Source organism: Cnephaeus nilssonii (genome assembly GCF_951640355.1).
Source record: "Cnephaeus nilssonii genome assembly, chromosome: 10".
NCBI classification, from domain to species: Eukaryota; Metazoa; Chordata; class Mammalia; order Chiroptera; family Vespertilionidae; genus Cnephaeus; species Cnephaeus nilssonii.
Window position 1 is genome coordinate 13,505,530 of NC_137081.1, and position 20,735 is coordinate 13,526,264.

Genomic DNA, 20,735 nt, shown 5'->3' on the forward strand with positions numbered 1-20,735 from the left:
GAATACCAGAAATCAAAACTATAACACTTTGTTGTAGGCTTTATTATTTTATTTTTGATATTCTGGTTCAGAGAAGATGATGAGAGAGAAACTATGTAGTTATATTTTTATCCAGATAGCAAATATTTATTGAGTGTCAACTATTTAAAAGACAAGCACATCCTTGGCCCATAGTAGGCCCTCAATAAATGTTACATCCCTTCCTTTTGGGAATATGTAAAATAAATGAAATGCTGCATAGTAGTGCTGATTTCCAGCTTAGCAGTATCCATGTGTTATATTGCCTTGAGAAAGAGTAATGGGTAATGAACTCAAGATATGTTAAAACAGTACTTTCTTTTTTAAAAAAATTCTTTATAAGAGTTTATTTTAGCCAAACTGATGACAATTGCCAGGAAGCAAGATCTCTAATGCTTCCTCCAATCATTTACTTTCTTAACTGTGGGTTCAGCATCTGTGTGAGGAGCTAAATGTTTTTCTCCATAGCTGAATGCTGAATGTTCTTTCTCAAGATTGAATTGGTTTGACTGGCACTTGCTTTACTGAATTTTGTGTTTGGGTCCTCTCCAAATGCTTGCCATATACAGTGAGCAGCACCCACAATAATCAGGCCGGTCATATCCATTAGATGAAGGATTTTCTGTATAGATACAGTGAGACAGAATTAAAAAACAACAACATAGTTTTATCTAATTTCATTGTACTTCCTTGTTGTGGAGAAAAAAAATATCAAGAAGCAAAATGAAACTATTGCCTTTTATTTTTTAAAATAATGAACACTGGCATAAAAGAGAAGTTGTACCCAACTGCAGCCCTTTGGATCAAGACCAAATTAGTAAAAATATAGGTGAATTCTGTGATGGTTTCTATTGAATGGAGGCTGTCAGAAAGGAACCAATGTGTTTTGGATATTTCCTTCATTTTAATTACAAATTCCTGGAAGAATTAAAAACTCAACCTCTCCATCTGGGTAGGAACTAAAAACACAGATAAAAGTATTGCCATTTCAGTCACTCTGCACAAGCTAACATTGTCCACTTTCACCCACTGATTAAAGCACGCTAAATAATTTGTTCCAACTTCTCAAATAAAAGATATTAAAAGGGAAGAGATAGGATCTCAAAGCAAAAAACAATGTGAACACTGATTTGAAAAAAAAGACTTTTCATTACATATCACTTTATTATTTTTGCATTGCTATTTATTTTACATACAAAGGTTCTTCTGGGCCCTCTTCTCCCAGCTTGCTTCCACTGAACTCACTCGAAGATATTATTCTAGTTTGTTCTGCAAGGGGAGCATACATTTGAACTGTGTTTAAGGGACCTAGGATTCTCACCTGCTGTGGGGAGAACCAAGTCAAGTACCCATTTTGTCAGTTTGTAGGCATTTTTGCATGGTGCTGATTATGGAATATAATGGAACTTCCTTCATTGGCTGGTTTACATCACCATTATAGGAGGGAAGAGAGGATACTGGACCCTGTCACATATTTTCATTGACATGGAAGGTCAGAGAGCTGTCCTAGGAGCACTGTTCAGACCCTCCCATCATGACCATAGTCATTAAATCAGAGCTAGAAAGGCCTTGGTGGCAGTTTAGTTCAGACCCATTGTTTTACAGATGAGAAAACTAACTTAGTTATCAGGGTTAACACAGAGTTAGGGGCAGAGCCAGGAATAAAATGTAGATGACCTGATCTTGAGCCCAGGGCGTTTTCTCTCATTGCACACTGCCTCATTTAAAGCTGAGTATGTATTAACTTATTATGCTGGTTCTTATAGCACAGGAATAAGTAGAAAGGGTGAAACAATAACCAGGTAATGATTAAGCTTAGCTGACCCAGTACGTACTAGCATTTAGTATTTTGCAAACAATAATTTCTGTCTTAATAGGTTGAGGAGTATTAGTTAATATTTACCTTTTGCATATGTCTATTTAAAAGCTGAGTTTCTTTGTGAGTGTACAAATCTGTGATTTTATATGAGATGTTATGGTTATCATATGTGATTATGCTCATGTATATTTATATCTCACTTAGGTATTTTTTTCACTAATAATAGCCTCATCATTAACATAAGGGTTTAACAGATTTTAAAATTTTTCAATAACTCTGAGTTTTATTTTGTTTGGGTTCAGAAAAATGCCATGATATTTTTATTGACAGCTAAACTGACTGAATTAATATTCTTATATAAATTAATTTATTTTTCATTCCTTTAAATATTTGTCCCTGTGTATTCCCAAATGTACTTATTATTATTATTATTTCCTGGAAAAGAGTGAGAGGACTTGAGTGTATGTCTGACATACTGAAATATAGAGCTAGATAAACTATCTATTTGTCATGCCAATATGATACTCTAAGGTATAAAGAGTACATTTAGTATTTATTTCTAATCTTAAATTTTAGGAAAATGATGAAGAAAGAACTTTGGTCCACAGAGTATAAACGATGGCTTTGATGCCTCCCGTCTTTTAAGTATTAAGGATGTAGGATTATAGCTCCTTTTGGCTCATTGGAATCATATGAACTAAATAATGCACCTTCCTGTTTCAGAAATTCTCTAAAAGTAAGAAAAGAAAAAAAACCAACCACTCAGTTTTTAAAACACAATGTCAAAATGTCTGAAGCATGCCCTGTCTGTGGAAGACTTCTACATATCAAATAGAAATTTTTAAAAAAAAAGAAAATTCATTGTTTTATTCTCGATACTATATACTTCTCAAAAATTCTACCTTTTAGCACATATGAACCTAGATAGCAGGGGCCAAGACTAAAAGTGATAATAATAAACCAACAAACAACAGAAATAAATAAACAAACATGAAAACATACTGCTAGGTAATAAACAGTTTCCACAATCAATCAAGTTACAATGAGTGTGTCAAAGAGTTAGGGAGCAAAGTTCAGTTCCTGATATGCTGATTGTGTTCTTAGCTAGAATCTTTAAGAGTTCCATCTTCAGGTTTGGTGGCATGAAGGTTAGCACCCAGCATAGTTCCTGGGAGAAAAAGGCATGTAGTAGAGAATGAATGAGTAAGTGAATGAATGAACAAATACAGTTACATAAGAAGTAAATTAGTACAGAAAACCAGAGTATACGTCTCCAAAGGTCCAAGGAATTTCTTTCCATTGAGATGATAAGTTCTTTTTAGCTGTGCAGAAGTGCTGAGACCTAAGTTTGCAAGTGTGGCCCCTGTCAAAACCTACCCACCTGTGAGCCACACCATTCGTTCATGTCAGTTTGAAAACAGATTGAGAAACTACAAACTGAAGAGATAACCCTGCTAAGTATCCTGATAAAGAATTAAGTGGAATTTGTATATTTTCAATATAGTAGACTTTAAAGTCACGGGAGGCAGGGAGAACAAGGAGGGGAGAGGATACTTTTGAAAAAGCTATTTTCCCCACTTTTATCTTGCTTTGGTGTTAAGGATACCTACTTATCAGTTAAGAATTTGGAAATGATTATTCTTGATCAGTGGAGGTTATACATTATATCTGTTTATTTTGGATGCGTATTTGAAGCATCTGTAGAAATATCTTGTTCCTCTCGTTGTGTTTCTAACACTTACATGGTGAATTGCCTTATTCTCTTGATTCAGCAGTAATAAATCACATCCTTAGCAAATATAAAAGCCTTACTAACTAGTTATTTCATCATTCATAGTTACTATAATTTTAAAAATATTAAATTTTTACTCAGCATCACGTTTCACAGGAGTGTGTGTTTCCTATAATTTTGCATGTGGCTTATATAAAGATTAAAGAGTTAATAGGACTCTTGTGTATTTTGGCTCTGAGAGCCAATGCCTAAAACTTAAGCAAAAGAAAAAATTATATACATATATATCCTAGTTAATTTAGTATTCTGAAAGCAATGATTTTCTGAGGTCTTAAAAAAAATGAGGCATTATATCTGGCATAGCTTTTATCCCAGTATTTGCCTCTACAATTTGGAAATCTGAGCTAGAATTTAGGTTATTTTGTATTATGTATTGCCATATTTGGAAAAAATTACCACCTTAGATGTTGGTCTTTTTTCCTTTCCCCTCCGTGCTCTCAGTAGTAGCCTTCCTCTGTTTTCTGTTGTGCTCCCACCTTTTTTTGTTTTGTTTTCAAGAACAACTCAGGTTGAACTTAGTTAATGATGAAACTAGAATCTCTCACTCATATGATTTGCCCTGTGGTAAAATAAAGCAATTGTGCAGTTGCTCACGTGGGTTAGAGATCTAAGGTTCTCTCGAGATCCTTTGGGAGGATATTTAGCTAAAAAGGTCAGTGATCCCAATGTTAAGCCTTACTAGTAAGAACTTGCAACTTCCAGTTGTGGCTCTTTGCTTGTGTCACTGCGTCTCATGGCACAGCCTGTGTGAGTGCAGCCTTGTGGAAGCTAATCTCTGTTTTCATTGGTGAAGTGACATGAAGCCAGTACTTGTGATTCCCTTGGAATGTGAGATCAAGTGCTTATATGTCCCGTTGGCAGGCACATACAGATGCACAGACACACTCAACCATAAATATTCTGCCTTCTTACTTCAACACTAAACTTCTTTCTTGCCTGTGCAGAGAGAACCTTGGGAACTTGGGCTTATTCCAGTCCCGTTTTGCAACGAAAGCTGTACGCAGAAGCAGTGATGTGCAGGCATTGAGTTCTCCTCAGTAATTGACCACTCCATAGTTTGAAGCAATGAATACACTTTCCCAGAGACCCTTACTTTCTCTCAGTGCAAAGTTTATACACTGCAGACTATAAACAGAAATCTAAATGTCCAAACATTGTGGAGTTATTTGAAATATACTTTTCCAGGTAAAATAACTCCCTGGGGTAACAATGCATTTAATTTTAAAGGTACTCTCTTTTTAAACATGTAAGGATTTCCACAGAATAGTGTAGGTTTTAGATTTTTTTAAAAAAAAATATATAGCTTCTTAGGCATATTTTATAGTTTGAGGATTTTTTAAAAAGTATACTAATGGTTTATAACTTTTGAATTAGAAAACAGATTTGTTGCTCGGCAGTTTAAATTACATTTTAATTTCACTTCACTCCTTATAGGAACTGTAACTCCAATTGGATTATTTCTTTGTGTAAAAGTGTAAGACATTATGTATTTAACTACAGTTTTTGGAGTTGGAAAGTAAATACAAGATTATCCTTGAATATTTTCAGAGTGTATGTAGAGCTTAATAAGCAAAAAAAAATTTAATATATAACTGACTTTCAAAGCATTTCCTGAATAGATGATTTTGTACGTTAGTGAAATCAGTGTGTGATCAATTTTTTTGTTTTGTTTTGTTTAAAAAAAAAATCTCCGTTTTTCCCTCCACACAGTGAACCTGGCCACAAGCAGGCTAATAGGTGCTGTGGCAGGCACCATTCTGGCCCTGGGGGTGATTTTTGGAGGCACGGGGTGGGGAATAGAGTAAGCATCTTTTTGAGTTTCCGAGTGTTTCCGTTTGGTTCCCGATGTGTGAGCTGACCCTCGACCCCTGACTCCCCCGTGTTGTCTCGTTGATGTGTTGCCCGTGGTGGTGCTACTTGTGCTGTGATTTGGACGTGTTTGTGTCGTGTGGTTTTCTCGTGTAGTGGAGAACCTTCTCCTGTCTGGAACAATGTGGGGCATGACGTAATCCTGGGTGCTTATGATGTCTTCACCGTGGAGGCCATGGTCCAAAAGCTTCCTCCACTTGAAAAGTAATGCTAAGATACAGACTTTTATTATTATTTTTTTTTACTATTTATTGGCAAAAATGCTTTTATGGAAGTGTTTTATTAGGACTCTTATGACGAATTGAATCATCACCAGTCAAATAGATTCACCTATACAATTAGGAATTATGAACCGTTGTAGCTCTTTTTAAGGGTAATCTGAAGGATAGCCACTAATATTTTCTCCGTTGATTGAGAGGGCTAAAGGAAGCTTCAGCTTGTTTTTACAAAGAAAATACTTAGGACATTGCCTCTTTTTTTAATAAAATAGGTTAATAATTCCAATTTGATGCTTACATAAATATTTGGGAGCAAACAGCATTAAGAATGAAGAGACATTTAATCCAAACTTGCAAAACTTTAAGGGAGCAGTTGCAAATTACCTGGTGGGTTCGTCTTTTGAGGAGCCAGAGTATAAATACGTGGCCTGCATGCACTTGCCCATGGAGCTCTCCAGGTGCCTCTATTTAGGTTGCTCTGCACTTGATCTATATCCTCAGAATAGCTGTCAGTTCTCCATGGGCTATTGCTTCCATGAGATTGCCAGTGTGCATGTAGACTAAAAGATCATTGTGATTTCCCCCCTCTAATTTCAGAGAGAGCATTTACAAATTACAAAAACACTCCTTCGCATGCTGTCTTTTCTGCTCACTGGGGTGATGCTGACACTCACAGTGGCCCAGGAACAAATTGCTAGTATCTTAAGGAATCGCCAGGCAACCTCCACTCAATCAGACCAAACCATAGGCACGCTGAGGACATCGCTCACGGTTCTCCTTAGTCCCATTGGTGGCAGCACACAGATGTTCTCCTTTCAGACTGGGTCTGGGAGGCCCAGGGCTGGAAAGAAATAGCATGAAGAGGGAGGTCCGTAGGTCACAGGTGGTGTTGATTCCCTAAATCTCACCTGGCTTGAAGGGCTTTGACTAGACGTGGATCTTGTAACTCACATCCCATCAGTATGGACTGTGAAGCTAGTTAACCCCGGGGAAGCTAGAAGTCCTTGAAAAACATATTTTGTTTCTCCATCTCCGTTAGAAAATAAAGTATATGAGAAGTAAAATATTTCTAGAAAACAAACTTCTATAAAACTTCACGTGGGTCTGTTGACTGGATTAGATATAGAAGTAACATTCCTTTTCCAGGGGGAAATTCCACACACACATTTATGTGAAATTCCTCCTGGGAAGAAAGGTCGTTTTTTAAAAACCATTCCAATTCCATTTTTTAAATGTAATTTATTGACTGTGCTAAGGGAAGGGGTGAACGTTAATAATGTTCCCTTTGAGTCTTAGAGCTAGGCAGGATCCGGGAGCTTTGTTGTAAGGCACAGTCCTTGTCCTTCTTCCCTTCCAGTGTTGTTGGTTTGTGGCTATTTCTGGTTGTGACAGGTAAGTCTGTATACATGTATATATATTTTTTTCTAAAAATAGATGTTATTATTCTTGGTGTATACACTGTTGTTGTCTATTAGTTTACTGATTTTTTCCCTTTAAATTCTAAATTTTGCCAGAGTTGCTAAAATAGTAAATACAGTTAAATTTAGTAAATAGTAAATACTAGTTAAAAAATAAAATAAAATCCACATAGTACAATGTAGTTTTAATGCCTCCTAGTTTGACCGGCAGTTGTAATGTCATTTGGTCACTAAGGATTCCAAGGACACAGGCCTTGTTTTGTTTTGCTTTTGTTTCCACTCCTTAGTTTATCATTGTAAATCAGGAATTAATTCTCAGGGGTTATGTATTTATTCTAATTCCAGCCTGTTTTCTGAGCCAGTAAGGTGCAAATCGTGTCTAAAGCATACATTCTGTACATGGTAATATAAATATTTTTAAGTGTTTTAAAATTTGAGTCCCTATTAAGCTTTGCGGAGGAAACACGTATACATGGAATAATGTTGCTGTAGTGGAGGGGTTAGTAAACTCTGTAACAGGGCAGATGGTAAATAGTTTTGGCTTTGCCGGCGACAGGATGTCTGTCCCAACCTTGTGACTTTGCTCTTTTAGCCTAAAAGCAGCTGTAAACCGCATGGGGATGAATTAGCTGTGTCCCAATAAAGCTTCTTTGCAAAAACAGTCAGCAGGGCCAGATTTGGCTGGTGGGATGTAGTGTGCTGCCCCTTGGTGTATCCCATAAACTTTAGAGTCAAACACATCTGGGTTCAAATCTTGCCTCTGTCACCTGTTGACTTCTAGAAGCCCTCTATTTCTCCATCTGTTAAACAAGGGTAGTCATAGTCCCTACCTCTTAGGGTTTGGTGAGGATCAGATGAGATAATAATGCCAAGTGCTTAAAAGTGCACCCACATCGTCAGGACAGTGAATAGTAGTTAACCAGCTTTTGCGGCTCTCATTATTATTTATTATTATGGCTGTATCTCTAAAGGCCACTGAGATTTGCATTCTGTAGAACCTCAGTGGTTAGTGTTAAGGGTGTGTCCAAACCCGGGAGCCCCAAGAGAATTCATCCCTGAGATGCCCGTTGTAACCCCCATCCACCTTTCCTCGCACCCACAAGCACCAGGTGGTCTCTGAGTGAAAACATAATGCGGCACACAGTTTCATTGCTGCTGAAAGTGGCATCCATTTATGTACACAGTCGAGGGCACTGATGTGAGCAGAAAAGAGAATCTTTTACACAGCAATGAACGCACACACAAACCCGAGGATTTCAGGGGAGCTAGCAAAATGGGCCCTGTGACCTTGGGAACAGGGACATAGGGCGCTGTACCTGCATATTAGCATCCTGTACGATGTGAAACTTAAAATAATTCTCATACTAAAGTGAATGTTGTCTACATGTAAAAAGAGTGAGCCCAGGTGTTTCCCATGTGAGTGGAGAGAATACACTGTAATACCAACTCTCCCTCAAACACTGGAAACTCCACTTTCTTTTTTCATTTCCCCAAAATTACCCAATGAGTTTTATACGTTCTTTATATCTTGCCTCTGGAAGCCCGTGCTGCTGTTTAAACACTGCCTGGATCTGTGCAGTGAAGAAATATATCTTTGAGAACAAGACTTCCAAGCCAGATCTTTATTGGTAACCTCCTTCTGACTTCTGAATTTTAACTGTCTCCCAGTGGGGCATAAAACGTGTAGCATTCAGACAACTTTATGTGCGGCTTGAAAGAACACTTCAGTAGAATATTTCCTTTTCATGCCCTCGTTTGCCAGCAGATTGAGCTAGTTCTAATGCAGTCGCGTTCTTTATGCGCTCTTTTACTTGTTTGATTCATGGTATTGGGAAAGGGGAGGAGAAGAAAGACGTGCAATGACAGCAATTGGCGCCCATTTGCTTCAAATTCTGCGAAAGGTGGATTTAATGGAACTTAATTGTCAGTGGTGCAGAAGCTGCAGATGTAAAGACATTCAAACCCCAGCAGTCGTTATCCACAGCGTGGAAAGTGAAATTAAGCTAAGTCAAAAAGGTGATTTATGTGTTTAGCAATCTTTCATGCAGGATATTGACTTCCTGAAACCGCTCAACTGCCTTTCCCTTGTGGTAACGAAAGTGGTTGGCTCATATGACTTTCTTCCCATGATCCTTTGTCACAGGTCCTAGTGCCACCAATCTCATAATAGGCTCCATCGCTGGTGCCATCCTGGTAGCAGCTATTGTCCTTGGGGGCACAGGATGGGGATTTAAGTAAGCAACGCCGCATGCCTTCTTCTCAGTGGCTCTGGCACTTCTCTTTTCTGCTTACATAACCAAGTTTTGAGTTCCTGCTACAAGTTTTAACAGTAAGACTGAGAAAAATATCTCATTCACAAATGGGTCAGAAAAGAAGAAACATGGAAACACCAATGTCATCTTCAGGCAAGTGGAGAAACGTGAAATGTGAAAGGAATTCACATGCACTGGGTTAAAGAGAAAAAGTGGGAGTTCTTTAACAGAAGACGGTCAGCTTTTAGGGGCGAGCATTCTGAGAGACATTTATTAATACACAGGTCTGCGAGGAAACTGTGCAGTTGGAAATGGTGGACATAAACTCCTTGTATCTGTTTTAAACTGGTTTATAGTCCATTGACATTTTGAAATTTTCACACCCCAAGTAACCATTTGTTCATCATTACACATCATACTGTATGTAGCTTTATGATTTTAAAAGCTTCATTACTTTATAAAAACAGATTTTCAAAAATATTTCCATTAATTCCCTAACCACCTGAATTGGTTTCACATTGGAATTTAAAGTGTAGTTTTGTGATACTTAATATTTTCTAATTAACTGCAAATGTTGGCGTGACTGGTAGGCCTGGTGTGTCTTCATAGTAAGTACCCTTTTAGTTTGGATTGTATATTGATCACGGAACTAAGTTCATTTAAATAGATGTGCCAGATAATCACAAATAATCCAAAACTTCAAACCTAATTTATTCAGTATTTCTATACCTCAGATTCATTGGGTAATTACTTTCTATAGCTTTTCGTGCTGTGGTGACTCACGATTTGTAAATAAGACCTCTTATGCGAAGTATTCCTTGTGATAAATTACATTTCAATCAGGTCTATAGAAACAAATTTAAGTGGGAAGTAAGACCATTGCCCAAATTCAAAACCCACTTCGCCTTCATCTGGTTACACAATTGAGGATGTTTTTGACCTGAATTGTCTGAATAATTGCCTTAATTAGGAAGTTTAGTCGGTTTTATATTTGATGTCCTGAATTCTGTTTACATAAACCAGTTAAAATGTTATGATTAGAAATTGATTATGAAAGAAAAACAATCCAAAAGATGATTTAAATTAATTCAAGCCTGCAAGTTTTTGAGTGTTTTCAACTTGGAAGCTGTTATCAAATAGTACCTCTTTTCCACAGAGAGATTTATAAACTTGAACTTGTTTGATGAAACATGAGTTTTGGCATCAATGCGTTTTCAAAAACACACTCCCAATAGGCAACTCATGTTTGAATTTCTCATCACAGTATTAACCAGACATTGCCCAGATACTGAGTCACTCATGTGGCACGTGACAGAATAACATGTTTTTGTTTGGACTGGCCAAATTCACGCAAATATTTCTTAGTGCCTTGTTACTTACTGTAAACAAGCCACTGTACATGACAGTTGTTCCATGATCCATTAATTTATAATGCCCCCATTTAAATATGCCTCCAGGAAAAGAAATTTGGCTCATGCTCAGGCTTGGAAAACAGCCTACTGTTCATCTTTGCCATCCAGCCGCAAGCAAATATCAAATTTCCCATCTCAACATTTGGAGATAAGAGCACAATTCTGTAGCAGGACCTCAAAACGGCGGCCTGGCCTAGCTCACAGCTTGAATTGCATGTTTCTTTGGGGGAAAAAAAATGGAAAAGCCTTTTTTTATCACTGTGTATATAAGTGGATTAGGCCCTGTTCAGATTAATTAAATCTGAGAGAGATGTCTAATCAGCATAACAGAAATGGTGGGTGGGGAGATGGGCATTGAGTGGGGTGAGAAACAGCTGTGGGATTGCTGCGCAGGTGCGTACCGCTGTGCTAGGTCAATGTCCCTTCCGGTGCCCTGCGACCTTAATGAAGAAAAACATTGGAGAACAGTGTGAAGTAAATTTTTTATGTTCTGAAAGGAAAAAAAAAGTGAAGTCACTTTAGGAGTTTAGATGTAGAGAAGCTTCTGCTTTTCATGCTATTGGTTGCTCCATGAGGATCTGAATTTGCTTTCAACTTTAATAGTAGCTACGTGGTTTATATTCAACATGAAAGATCTACGACTTTGCAGTAAAAGACTGTGGGTGCTGAATGATCAAGTTTAGGTTTTCTCACCATCTGGGCAGTTTGGGAGATGATTAATCTAGACATGCTTTGGAAGTATAATTATTTGCTAGTTGAACTGAAAGCCTTTGAGTCTTTCATTGAGTTCAATGAAAATACTAAAGAGATTCCCTTTAGAAGCAGAAGTTGAAAAATAGTTTGTAAGAAAGATCGCTCTACATACCTTTATTGGACATCCCTCCTGAACCAGGTTTTTATTGCTAGAGGAGACATTAACAAAGTAACCTGCAGAACCGGAGGGCACACAAACTTCCAAATGTCTGAACTGCTCAGGGGGAGTGCAGCTCTTTCCTAACGTCACGTGTCCTTGGGCAGAACACTGTGAGTGACGTAGACGTGGAAGAAGGGTCATGCCATGCCTCACCCATTCAAGTACAAATGAGAAATACAGCAATGCTTTGGCCCCTGACACACTCGGCCATTTTTTATAGTTTTTTCCTTTTAAACCATATTTCCTCTGAAATAGGTGGTAAAAAAGCAAGAGTGCATGTGAGTGTGTGTGCATGTGTGAGTATAGGTACCTTTGTGTGTGTAAGGTGATAATGAAGGTTTATCAAGATTATTGTGGTCAAAAATGATATAAATTTATATTACTTCTTTGTAGCAGAGTCGTAGAGTCTGAAAGCTTTGCTTAATGAGAATAAGACTTTCATGAGCAAGGTTATAGACTTCCTGAAAAGAAAAAAAAATGCTTTATTTGGTAGGTTATTTTATTTGCCATATCCTGATCTATTGGGCAATGTGGTAGATATACCTTAGTATGTCTTTAGTTAATTTCATACTCTGAAAGTATGAGGTTTCTAAGGGATGGTTTAGTCTGTATATTTCCAGTCTTTTGGGTCTTTAGAATTGTTCTCTGAGACATCCTGTGCAAAATAAATATAGGTTCTTGGCATACCAACTTGTCCAACATTTCCCCATATCTGCATTTATTTACCCTCACCCCATGCTCCTTATCCTCTCCACACCTACACACACAGACTAATGCTGTGGTGTAGAAGATTGCAAACTCTGTCCTGACTCATGGGCACTCCGGTCTTCTATCCAATCCTATCTAATAATAGAGTAACATGTAAATTACCATCACTCCGCTACGCCCACGATTGGGCGGCGGGAGGCTGGGGGGCGGGACTTGGGGTGGCCTATCTGGCCATTGAGAGGCACGGATCCACTGCCACTGAGGGGGGCTACCCTGCTGTTGAGAGGCGCAGGGGGCGGGACTCCCGCCCCCTGCGCCTCTCAACGCCAGATCCGAGGCCGCTGAGGGGGCCTGCCGCGGACACCCAGCTGCGCCTCTCAACAGCAGAGTAGCCAGGTGTCCGCGGCAGCCCCCTCAGCGGCCGTTGAGAGGCGCAGGAGGCGGGAGTCCCGCCCCCTGCGCCTCTCAACAGCAGGGTAGCCCCCCTCAGCGGCTGCGGACCATCAAAAGTGGGGGAGCTGGGAGGCTTCTGAAAGGCCTGGTGCACCAACGGACAGGCACCCAGCTCCACCGTGAAAAGCGAAAGTGTGTAGGGGACCTTACACGTGCATGATTCAATAATGCACTGGGCCTCTAGTGTTGTGTAATAATCTACTTGATTAGATCATTAGAGCTGTTGCTTTTATTAGATTTTGGAAAAAATCATGTACATGAAGGGTCATTTTAGTAGCATCTTCTCTATGAAAAGAACATTTCATATCTCCATTGAAAGTGAACAGAATTTCCGTCATTACCTTGCACATGGCTTTTTAACTGCCAATTCCTAAATCTGAATACAGAAAAATTGATGTGAGCTATGGCCATTTATGTGCACATAAAATATATGAACACCATAGTTGATGCTAGTAGGAAAGAGAAATTCTAGGTGATAGTAGAAAAATTACTTGAAGGTAGGTAACAGTGACATAGTTTGGTGACAATGCAAATCACAAGATTTTAGGATGAGTGTTGGGTTCTTTCAACTATACCATAATGTTTCAGTCTGTGGAACCCCCTCCCCATGTCCCACTATCCCACTCCTTGCTCTCTCCATGGGGTTCAGTGACATCAGTGGCCATACTGGCCTGGTGGAGCTGCTCTTGACATTAAAGTAGTTAATTTAGTAAGTGTAATTATCATATGTGATTTCTTCTCTATGAGAAGTTTCTTGGGTTACACATTCTTACTGAGCCTGACTTTGTAAGCAGTTCCATGTGATCCATGTTTTACTTCACTGGCCATGGTAAAGCACAGACTGTTTAGGTACTCACATAAATGAAAACTTAAAGGACCCCATCTGGATGAATACAAGGGAAGTTAACTAAATTGTTTGAATGTCAAGTTGGATGAAATTGGAAAGGAACTTAATATTGCTAATTATATTTTCTCAAAAGAATACATGTCTTTTTTTAAATTTGCTTTTGGTTTTTACAGAGTTAGGAAATGGGGTCAATGTTACCCAGGCTTTCCATGAGGAGCATAACCAGACTTGTTGCTTATCCGAATTCCATGACCGGATCCCAGTGCAAAATTCCCCCGGTGCCCGCTGCTCCTGTGTTAGCCAGTTTCTCTCTCAGGTTGCCAGGAGGACTGAGTTCAGCCCCCTGACTCAACTCCTGGGGAAGTGAACTCAGTCTAAGGTTGCCTAGAAAGGGTCAAGAGAGGGGTTTTTGGTGGGTGGGCAAGGACTCATTGTGGAGAGATAAGAAGGTGATAGCAGTGGATCAATATACCATTGAAAGATCTAAAGTCTTTACAGTCTGAGGTGGTTGTTGTTAAGATGAAGAGTTGTTTTAATTTTGTATACATGTATGTGTGTATACTATATATTGTGGACAAAAGTACAGGTTTTTCAGAAGTAGTAAAAGTTAATGAAAACGGGGTCAATGCAAGGTTTGTGGTTTATGGTAATATTTTATAATGATCCAGAAATACCTTACAGGTTATGATGAGAAAGTTAATTGCCTCACAGTCCTAGTGAACAGAGGATATTCAGGTGAGACAGTCGTGGAAGGAAAACAATAAGTACATGCCTACGATAGTTGTGCTCTCACATTGCAATTGAACAAAAAGACTTAGATATAGAAAATTCAGGACAAGCAGTTGTCAACGTACAGCAGCCCATGGTGGTTACAGCTTATATGTGAGTGACCCTCACGGTGAGCCTGCCATGGGAGTGTCCCTTTCGTCCTCATCGCGGAGGAAATACGGCCCCAGAATCCCCTGTTGGTACGCAGATGCTATTTTCTGATAAGTACATGGTTCAATAGCATGGTTTAGCCTCCTGATCAGCCTGGGAACCCAATCACCCTGTTGGACATTGTTTCTATTTTTAAAAAAATGCAACCTAAGCTTCAAAAACTGACTTTTAGAAGAAGCACAGAGGTTGCCTATATGTCGTGCTGAAGTGGGATTTCATATCTCCGTTTAGAAGTGAACTGGATTGTAGTTATGACCTTGGGCATGACTGTTCACCTGACATTCCCTGCATTTGAATAAAGGAATTTAGATGTGGGCAATATAGTCATTTACATGCATAGCAATAGTTGGCTTGATATTTCCTCTACATTCATTTTAATTGAGAAGACATTAGTTTAACATTTCTCTTGAGTTCCAGTAATGCATAGCTAACTAGTAGTCCTTCAGGATCATTTTACAAGGTCAAGCAGTCCCTGTTTCCCCCCACCTGACTCACTGGAAGTGTGGTTCCTAATATACTTACCTTCAAGGGCTATGATCATGGATAGTAGATGCACTGCCTGTGCTCTGTTGCAAACTCAGGGACAGATGCATTATGGGATAAGTCCCTCTTGGTCTCATCTCTATTTCTAGGGCAGCGTCAGCAATGCATGCTTTCGAGAATATTGACTCAAAGGAGGGTTGTAAGGTGGTGGGTGATAGGGAAGAAAAGGAAGTAGCACTGTTGAAATAGTGTTTGCTGCAATGGATTACCTGCTAGGTCAATGAACCACGTGCTTAAGCCATTAATGATGTTTTAATGAAAACTTTCAAAAAGAAAAGGAAATTTTTCTTTAAAGATTTTTACATGTGATAGTTAAAAAAAAAAAGCATCAAAGTGGTCATCTTGGGGGAGTTAAGAACTTTGCAGGATCAGCTTTGAACTTTGGACTTTGGTGTTATTTTTATTTTAAATTACCTAGAGGTGAGGAGGAATATACTGTAATCCTCTTGGTACTGAGGGCTGTAAGGGCATCCAGCTGCCCGGTGAGTGGGCAGGGGAACGAGAGCTCCTGGGGACTCCTCGGTCTCCAGTTTTGCATGATGCCTCGGTGGCAGCAGCGTTGCACCCGCCCAGTGCGCAGATTAAATGCATGAGCCTCTTTGCTTGATGCCCCACATGAAACCAGACCATGGGGAGGTTGCAACCAACTCTTGTTGCCTTGTACAAGTGTCTTGCCGGTTCTTTCTTTTATCTCTTGAAACATCAGAACCATTTTTTTTAGGAGACTGGACACTGTGAGCGAGGCATTTTAACTTGTTTCTTTCAACTAAGCTAATCTGCTGCATTTGCTTCACTAACCTGAGCCTGTGTCCATTCTCCTCAGAGTGTACTCTCTCGCTGTGCACTCTGATCTTCAACTTTCTAGACATGAAAAATGCTGGTTCCACAGTGTGGTAAGAACTCACACAGCCAAGGCAGCAACATCACTGGGTAGAACAAGGCGTTTTGCCATCTTGGCAAAGGCTGATTCACTGATACTGAACTCACAGGTCCTGGAAGGAATCAGCTACAAGACCTTCGGAGTCCTAATAGCCCCCGAAATGGAAGAGCCCTCCATATAATAATTTTGATCCAGCTACCATTAGCTCTGTCAGTTACTTCTGAAATAAGAGACAAATTGGGCTCCTGAGACTTTCAGTGATTTCAAATGAACAACTGCAAGCTTCTTTTGATCTTCACAAATGAATGTATTCTAGTGGAGATGTTGTCAAGACATTCCAAAGTGTAAGAGGTTCTGTGTTTCAATTTCGAGTTATTTTGGAAAATCTGCCTCAGTGTGAGTTGATTACTTTGCTCTGGAACTAGTGTTGTCATTATCATCACCCTCCTCTGATCATGATCTGACTAATATTGTGGATTTCCCCCCCTCCCCTCCGCTTGCATCTTCTTTTGACGCACTCGGGAAGAAATGTCAAGAAGAGGAGGTTCGACCCTAGTCAGCAAGGCCCCATCTGAGTCAGCTGCGGCGGATGAACGGCGTCTCGCCCTGCTGGATTCTGGACGTGACACGCTTTCAGCAATGTTGCCGGAACTGTTAAGTCTGTAAACAAGAACACTGGGTGGTCATGACTGTAGAACTCAAGTTGGGGTGACCGGGATGAGGTCAAAGAAAACTGTTCTTTTTGGAAATCATTTCAAAGAACTCCTCCCACCACCTGTCAATAAAAGGGGAGCAAAAGACAATGTTCTAAAATGAACTGTTTCAGAATCTCTCTTTTTTTTTTTTCCTAAAGGAAGAAGGAACAACAACAACAAAAATTAAGTGCAATAAATGAACCATTAAAGATAGCAAATGACTTTTTTTTTCTTCTTCAGCCTGCTGGCACTTAATATCTTCTAAATGATCTGGCATGATTTCTTTTCTCTTTTCCTACCAATGACACACTCCAGTGGCATGAAGATCTAATTTTCGAAAGGGTAAAATCTGCATGGCATATCTACAACAAGCAGCTAGCAAGCCAATCCGCAGCCAAACCTGCAACTGAATTCCTAAGGTGGAGATGACAGGTGAACATGGGGAAGCTGCCTGGCCCCGCCCCCTAGTCTAGACCAGGCCACCAACTCCCTGCACTTGTTGATTCATTCTCCCATTCATTTTCTCTTGGACCAGGCAGCCGTGGGACACGGGAGCTGGGACTTAAGCGTGGATACTATTGTATAGTTCTTTTATAAATGTAAATATGGAAATAAGAGATTTTGACACATCCTGTCCACTTGTCAGTATTGAAATATTTTTCTTGTAAAGGTTCTCTGTGAATTTGAGTTCATTGTTTGCTCCCCATCTTTTTGGTTCCTTTTCGCCATTTCTTTGTCTCTGTCCTTCTCTCTTGTAACATGTTGTACAGTGATTGTTGGGCTTGTTTAAAAAAAAGACAGATGTGGCCACAGATACAAGGAGTTTGGGCAAAAAACAGGTGCAATTTAAGAAAGAAATGTTTGAATGAAACGAAATGCTTTGAAACCAAAAATAAACAAAAGATGAGGGAAACACACAACAACAAAATGACCCATATTAAAAACCCAAAAATTATGTAAATGCAAATACATGTACTGGTAAGTCTCTAAAATACTTTTGTTGTCATTATAAACAGATGTATATAATGTAAGAAAGTAGACACCCTTTCAAATTAATCACTAAAGTGCCAAGCTCATGATGTTAGTGTTTGGTTTTGACAATTTTCCCCCTGTCTTTAATGTGAAAGGAGGATAAACTTAAAGCCTTAAATTAAAAAAAATAATAATAATTTTTCAATGGTGAAAGCTTGGAAAAAAGTTAAGCTTTCCATTTTATTCATATCTATTACTATCAATATTTCATTCATGCTTCATCCTCCTGCCTCAAAATATATATGGTAGAACCCCACTGTAACACTAGTGATGAGGCAGAAACAGCAATCCCCTTTCTGTGAGCACTGCTGGCATAGCCTTTACTTCTGCGTGTTGTGTCTTCAACAAGCCTTGTGGGGCCCATGGTGTGCTGCTGGCCTGTGGATAGTTGCGCTGGCTCCCAGCGGGGTTCTACTATATATACAGAGTCACCTTCTTTTCCCTCCAGGAAGATTTGCAGATGTAACCTGGATTCCCAAGTCCCTCTGAGTTTAGTTCACTTTCACTGAGGTTTCTTCTTCCATGAATAAGCTCATGATCGCTTCCGATCAAGTGTTATATACATGAATAGAGAAACTTGGTCCCGGCTTTGTTTTGAATGTAAAACATGTACATGATCCATTCAGTGAGTGTCCATCTAGAGATGAGCTTTCCTGGAGGCTCCAACATACCCATACTTCTCTAGCGACCTCCTTTTAGGAACAGGACATCAGTTACACTATTCCCTTCATGACAACCACGTCAGTGAGCTGTAAGTCCCTTTTTCAGCACGCTTCATGACACTAGTCTCACAACCTTGGCTTTGACTTTGGAGAGGATTATGTCCTCAAAATGTGCTCTTAAAACAGTGCGGTTTTTCCCATATATATATTGTTTTCTTTTTCCCCCCTTTTTTTCTCTCCCATTTCCCTCTCCCTTTCCCTCTCCCTCTCCCCCATCTTTCCCATATATTTTTAATCACAGTCCTAGAGCAGAAACTTTACTTTCTATCTGCTACAGTAGACCATAACCTAACATCTTCCTCCTGCTGTTGCTTTCTGAGTACTAGGTGCTACACAGGTACGCAGTCTTTCTCTAGAGCTAGCTGTATGTGTCTATTGTGCTAACAGGGTTCTTTCTCTACAAGGTAGACCAGCCTTCTTCTTGGCTTCCTAAGACACAGGTTGTACATATCCCTTCCCTAGTGGCAATGGCTCTGTCACCTCCGAGGAACTCAGATTACTCGGCATCTCTTCCTGTCGCTGCATATTTCTGTCTCTGTTGCTGGATCCTACTCACTCGTGGATGCTCAGCCACTGCTGAGTCCACCATGTACATTTCACTGCTCTTCCAGAGGCACCACGTGACTTAATAGAAACACAACCATGGTGGATACAAAACAAGTTAAATCTTTGCCATTAACTTTTGAGCATTTCACAAACAACATTGTAAATGTGCGATGTTAAGTTTTAAATCAGACCACAGTGGTCCCCAAATATTATGTACATATGGCAAATGTCTGTGTAACTTTTTGTTACACTGGCAGTTTCATAGGTAACTAAACCTATGCTCCAATGTTAAATTAATTGTGTGTATATGTAAAATACACAAGCTTTAAGCTGTGTGTGTACGAATATGAAAGATTATGCAACCATACCAATCGTAAACCATGGATTCTAATTATTTTTGGTGGTATTAGGTTATGTAGTTTCCAACTCTGCTGTATTTTCTCTTGCACATGCTGTTCATTTGCTAATTTTTGTGATGTGAAGAATCCTTGTTATTCATTTGAGCTCAAAGCACAAGTATTATCACCATTTAATGTTACCCAACAAGAGTTAGTGTTAAGTAATGACAAGTTCCCATCTCACCCACTATATGTTCGCTGCATTAATGTACAACACATGGATGAGGAAATGTAGGCTAACTTCATTGCTCACCTAGGATACTGCATGAGCCCACTAACTTAGAGCTACTCCTATTAGATAAATGAGCAGTACACATAGGTGCATGCTATGAAACATGAGTCACATAGAGTTGCAGAGTTTTACCAAGTGGTATGTGTGTTTTTGGTTTTCTTTTTTGTTTCCCCTTTACTATGCAAAGATGGGAAATGCACAAACTTTTCAAAGACTAGTGTCTGAAGAACTTTACAAACAATACTTGAACCCTTTCTTTAAAATCATCCCATCGTATTTTATAATCGTTCCTTCCATTGTTGATTTTCATTTTTAAGTGGCTTGTAATTTTTTAAGTACACAACCTGAAGTTTTGTTTGAAGTTAATAAATTCATTGATAATCTTATAGGCTGCCTATGAATGGAGATTCAGTACTCATTGTATGCATCTTTTAGTCAAGTCTGTATTAAAACTTTTGTTACCATAAATGTTGCGGCTTTGTACTTTGATCATTTATCATAACCCCCTTTCCTGTGTTCGCTGGGATTGTTGAATAAATGGCCATGTACAAGATGTCATCAAGAGTTTTAGCACAGGTCTCTCTTAAATGCTCCCTGAACATTTAAGCAATCAGTGGAGCAAAATAAAATAAATTTGAGTAGGGATAAATATAATCCTGATTAGGATTCAATTTCATTGGGTTTATTGGAAATGCTTTGCATCTCATAAACCAGAAAAAACAGCTTAGAATCACACCATGATCAGTTTTGTTCTTTTTTTTTTTTTTAATCCTCATCTGAGGATGTTTTCCAACTGATTTTTAGAGAGAGTGAAAGAAAGAGGGAAAGACAGAGAGAAATATCAATGTGAGAGAAACACATTGATTAGTTGCCTCCTGCACATGCCCCGACCAACACCAGGGCTGGAGAGAAGCTTGCAATTGAATCAAACCTGGGATGCTTCAGTCCTCAGGCCTATGCTCTATCCACTGATCCAAACTGGCGAGGGCCAATTCTGTTCTTTACTGGTGCTCTTCTGTGTTTAAAGGG

The 20,735-nt window shown here is 39.2% G+C and overlaps 1 protein-coding gene across 2 annotated transcripts in view; it reads left to right on the plus strand.

The window, feature by feature from the left end:
• Nucleotides 1–20,163, plus strand: part of ADAM23 (ADAM metallopeptidase domain 23) — a 153,277-nt gene extending 133,114 nt beyond the window's left edge. Inside the window, exons 25-26 of one of the 2 annotated variants that reach the window (XM_079781845.1) lie at nucleotides 9,278–9,368; nucleotides 16,608–20,163. In XM_079781845.1, the coding sequence (XP_079637971.1) occupies nucleotides 9,278–9,368; nucleotides 16,608–16,656 (140 nt within the window). In that variant the 3' untranslated portion in view covers nucleotides 16,657–20,163. The remainder of the gene's footprint in view (nucleotides 1–9,277; nucleotides 9,369–16,607) is intronic. The other variant, XM_079781846.1, reaches the window with a different exon arrangement.
• The last annotated feature ends 572 nt before the right edge of the window (nucleotides 20,164–20,735 follow it).